Here is a 4,234-nt window from a genome sequence, read left to right on the forward strand (position 1 = left end):
CTCCATTGTTTTCTGAGTGTACTGCACACTCGTTCTAGAGAAACAAGCAGAGTCAGTCACATGACAGCGGCCTCACGTTGCCACTCTGAGAAATCTATCATAAATTTCTCCTGATTACCCCAATGCTTAGATCAGGTCTGCACTACTCATTTTTGACATTACCCTTCTTCATACTCCACGGACTTCCCAAAAACTTACGGAAAGAATGATTCATAGGAAGATCCAAATCCATAAATATTGAAATAGCAGCCTAGAGGCAAACTCTTCATTAGAAGAGTCAGTGTTTCCTGAAGATGAGAGAAGATGAGGAGACAGGGTGAAGGAGCACTCTATGAAATATCCTGACCCTGTCTAACTACTGGGGTATAGAAGTCACCCTGCCTTATGCCACCTTGTATTTTTAGACTGGTTTCAGAGTGGGCATGCTTGCTGTTATACAGATGGAGATCAGACATACAACTACGAATGGCCTCTATTCGTACCCTTCCAAACCATCCTTAATTGTACATAGGACTCATGAAAAAGAATCTCCTTTACCTTGGCAGTATCTATCCGCAGCTGAGACATTTCTTGGTTACTCATGGGGGAGTCCATACTTCCTGAGCGGTCCATGAGGAAGACAAATTCTCCACAGCTCCTGAAGGTCTCTGCTTCTGGGATATCTGGATAGAAACTCACCATTGCAGAAGGAGCTCCCATCAAACTATCTACATGGAAAGGAGAAGAGCCCTGTGAGGCACAAGGAACCCAGGATTGTAAAGTTACCAGGAATCGGTTATCGCCTTAATAGTAAGCCTGGAGATCTCAAATATAAACTCTGTGTGAGTTTTGTGCATTATATGCTTATACAGGACTGAATGTGTTGTAAGCATAGAAGAGAAAGAAGCAAAACAGGATACCAGTGTGTTTAAATTTCTTGGTATCTCAGCAACTGAATGGGACACATCAGGTTAACATCTTTCAGTATGGGAAAAGGATCCAGACAAGATTTCTTAGAGGGGTAAATATTTTATTCTAGGCAGATCAATGGAAAATTGATCACATGCTTCACAGATTAATTGAACCATTGAAAAAATGTTGCATTGTGCATATTGCTTAAACTGACAAGTGATAAGAGAACTTTCTTGCTTAGGAATGTAGGTGTTCTCTTAAAGAACTAGTTGAAAATGAGATTAAATATTAACCAGATTCGTGTCTCTAGATACATGATGTAATGAATGAGTAAGGTAGACTCCTGTCCCTCCTGAGAGACAGCAGGTCATAATGGCAATAGCACTGTACTGAAGTCAGAAAGGCTGCCATGAGAATGGTGGGAATGAACGTGTCTGCACTGCTTAGAACAATGTTGCATATGTAGTGAGCACTGCACGCATATATCTACTGTGATTACTCAGGACAACACAAACCATAGTGTACCTTAATGAATCAGAGCTCCATTGTTTTTAAATGAGGCATTTAAACCATAAGGCCATAATTAAGGTGCTAGCCTTGGTTTACTTCAATGAAGAATCAAGGTAATAATTTTTACTACAGTATTATTGCAAAGATTATAAGATACATAATATAGAGTTGAACTTAATTCATAATGAGTTTTAAATGCAGTTTTTATACAATCATCTTTAAAAATTTTTGAATCTTAACTTTATTTTTGAGAATTTCATACATGGTTATTGTATTTGCAGTATTTCCAAGCCTTTTCCTTTTAGTTTTATGAAATTATTCATTTTAACTTAAATAATGAGTCTCACATTATGGTGCTGTGTCTCACTAAAGTGTTCTAGTAACCTAAGCTACCTCTCAAGTCTTCCATGTGCTTCTTTGAGAATGTGAGTCCTGAAAGACATCTGAGCAAAGTCCATGCCCTAAGAGCAAGACATGGGTAGCATCATGCAAGGAATGACCAAGGTTGAGAAATTGACCTCACATATGATCTGAAACAGTTGATGTGGAACTATTGTCCTTCCACAATCTACGAGAATGCAAAACTTATCACATAATTTGAGTACAAGACTATCAGATTTGGAGATCACAGACATGGATTATAAATTCTTCATTTTTTTGTCAACAGCAGTCACTGTCGCATGCTTATAACCGGCTGAGTATTCTCTTGTGAGTTATTTGTTCACATTGCTTACCCAGTTATCCACTAATATACTTAAATTAACCAGGAAGTTATAAGCACCTGATTATATATTAAGTCTAAATGTTATTACATATGGAGGTACAAAAAGTCTTCTGAAATTGCACATCAGATTATTTTGCCTGCCATTGAATACAGGAGAGAACATCAACAATAATCTAAAACTGCCTCTTCGAAAGGGACCAGAAAGGGAGATAGGAAATACAAGGCTTCATCTCAGGCATCCCCATCTCCACAGATACACTGGGGCTGTGCACCTCCCCGTAGTAAATCAGGAACTCCACATCCCGATCAAACTTGTGTCCTTCAGCCAAGGAAACCTGCACTGGAGAGCAGCAGAGGGGAGACATTGGAAATGTGACTGTTTTCTCTCTGTGATGAGGTCAGAACTCATACTTGCAGGCTTTCTCCACCATGAGCATAATCAGAAGCACAGGGAAGACTGGGAAAAAGGACTCCACACTTTACCCAGGGTAGAGAAAGAAGACAGCATCCCTCCCTCTGAGTGACTAGAAGAAGAAAGGAAGATCTGGAAGTCTAGAGGAGGATCAGGTGCAGCGCTGAGAAATAGGGAGCACGCAGAAACCATGCTGTCTTATTAATCACCTGGGCAGAAGTCTTATCTTGTCCAAGGTACTCAACAGGATTCAAGGAACAGTTGGATTGGACCCTCTCGATGCCGTGCTGGGAGCTGATGATGACCACCAGGGTGAGTGTGTAGGGTGGGTCCTCTAAAGGGACTATGGGAGTCCTCAGATCCTGGCAACTGTCCCCAGACTGGCCTATAAGAGGGTAACTGAGTTCTGCTTACCATGTCGTCAGTTTATATCACATCCATAAACAGGAGAATTCGCTCCAATGATTCTGGCATTGGTGGTCAAAGGGTCAGAGTACTCACCGGATAGCTGGTACCTAGGATTCAGGATTGCTGGGAGCATGTAGCAGAGAGCCCCATCTGCTTCCAGGGACAGCTCCTGCACATACTGCAGAGTAAGTGCCACCATGGCACCAGGCTGTAGGTTCCCCACATTGCAAGAGAAGACATCCCTAGAATAGTTGTCTGTTTCCAATAAGTAGGCCTCGTGACCCTGGGTGAGGGCATCCTCATAGCTGCTATGAGCCTAAAGGAGGAGCAGGAGGGGTGGAAATGAAATCATAAGTAGTCAAGAAGATCCAAATTGGTGTGAAGGGTGTGATATGGGTCCGATGAACTTCAGAGCTGTATTCTGATAGCCTCTAATTTATTCCTTCTGCTCTTTTAGTTTTAGGCAAAGAGTATTTAGAATTGAATGGAAGAAAGAACATTCTACACAAGCACTTATAAATTCTTCATAAAGATCAAATGAGAATGCAATAAAGAAATAAGGAGGGAGGAGATCAACGACTCAGCCCTCACCTTCATCTTCTCCTGCAGTTCTGCCAAGGCCTCAAAGCTGTAGGCAGCAGAGTCTTCATCCATGGGGAACACAAAGAAGGCCTCCAAGGGGACTTTCTCCTCATTCTCATAGTTTAAGGTTGCAGAGACCCCAGCCACGAAGTCATTTGTGGAAAGGGTCATAGAGATGCTCTTCAGTGGCACTGGGGAGAGACCAGGGTGAGGAGATCAACAAGCTTTTCTAGAGTGTCATCAATCAATTAGCAACTTTCTGAGTATTAAAGAGTCTAGCATCAACACTCATGAATCAGGCTTACCTGACTTTAGACACTGAGACTAAGGCACAGTTGGATAAATCATACCCCAATATAGGACTAGATTGTTGGCTCTGCCTTGATCCCAAGCTCCCCTTCTACGTGGGGATAGGAGCCAATATCTCTATTTCCTGAGATGGACCAGCCCAGACCGAAGCATTCAGTCTGACGGGAACAGGGGATCAGAGAGTGGGCAAGGATTTGAGGACCATGTTAGGCAGTTAGAAAAGCAACACCAGCAGCTATGTGCTTTTCTCAGGAAGAAGAAACTTCAAGCTTCAAATGGACCCCAGACAACATTCCCGAGATGGTGACACTGAGACTAAGGCACAGTTGGATAAATCATACTTACCCCAATATAGGACTAGATTGTTGGCTCTGCCTTGATCCCAAGCTCCCCTTCTA

At 42.2% G+C, this 4,234-nt stretch overlaps 1 protein-coding gene across 1 annotated transcript in view; it reads right to left on the minus strand.

The window, feature by feature from the left end:
• Window positions 1-3,989, minus strand: part of LOC103740411 (von Willebrand factor A domain-containing protein 5A-like) — a 21,583-nt gene extending 17,594 nt beyond the window's left edge. The window contains 8 exon segments of the mRNA XM_029567292.1: window positions 4-34; window positions 199-287; window positions 538-707; window positions 2,346-2,460; window positions 2,747-2,922; window positions 3,039-3,261; window positions 3,537-3,723; window positions 3,958-3,989. Of these exon segments, the coding sequence (XP_029423152.1) occupies window positions 4-34; window positions 199-287; window positions 538-707; window positions 2,346-2,460; window positions 2,747-2,922; window positions 3,039-3,261; window positions 3,537-3,723; window positions 3,958-3,989 (1,023 nt within the window).
• Window positions 3,990-4,234: the final 245 nt, after the last annotated feature.

Source organism: Nannospalax galili, unplaced genomic scaffold (assembly GCF_000622305.1).
Source record: "Nannospalax galili isolate Female #2095 unplaced genomic scaffold, S.galili_v1.0 scaffold881, whole genome shotgun sequence".
NCBI classification, from domain to species: Eukaryota; Metazoa; Chordata; class Mammalia; order Rodentia; family Spalacidae; genus Nannospalax; species Nannospalax galili.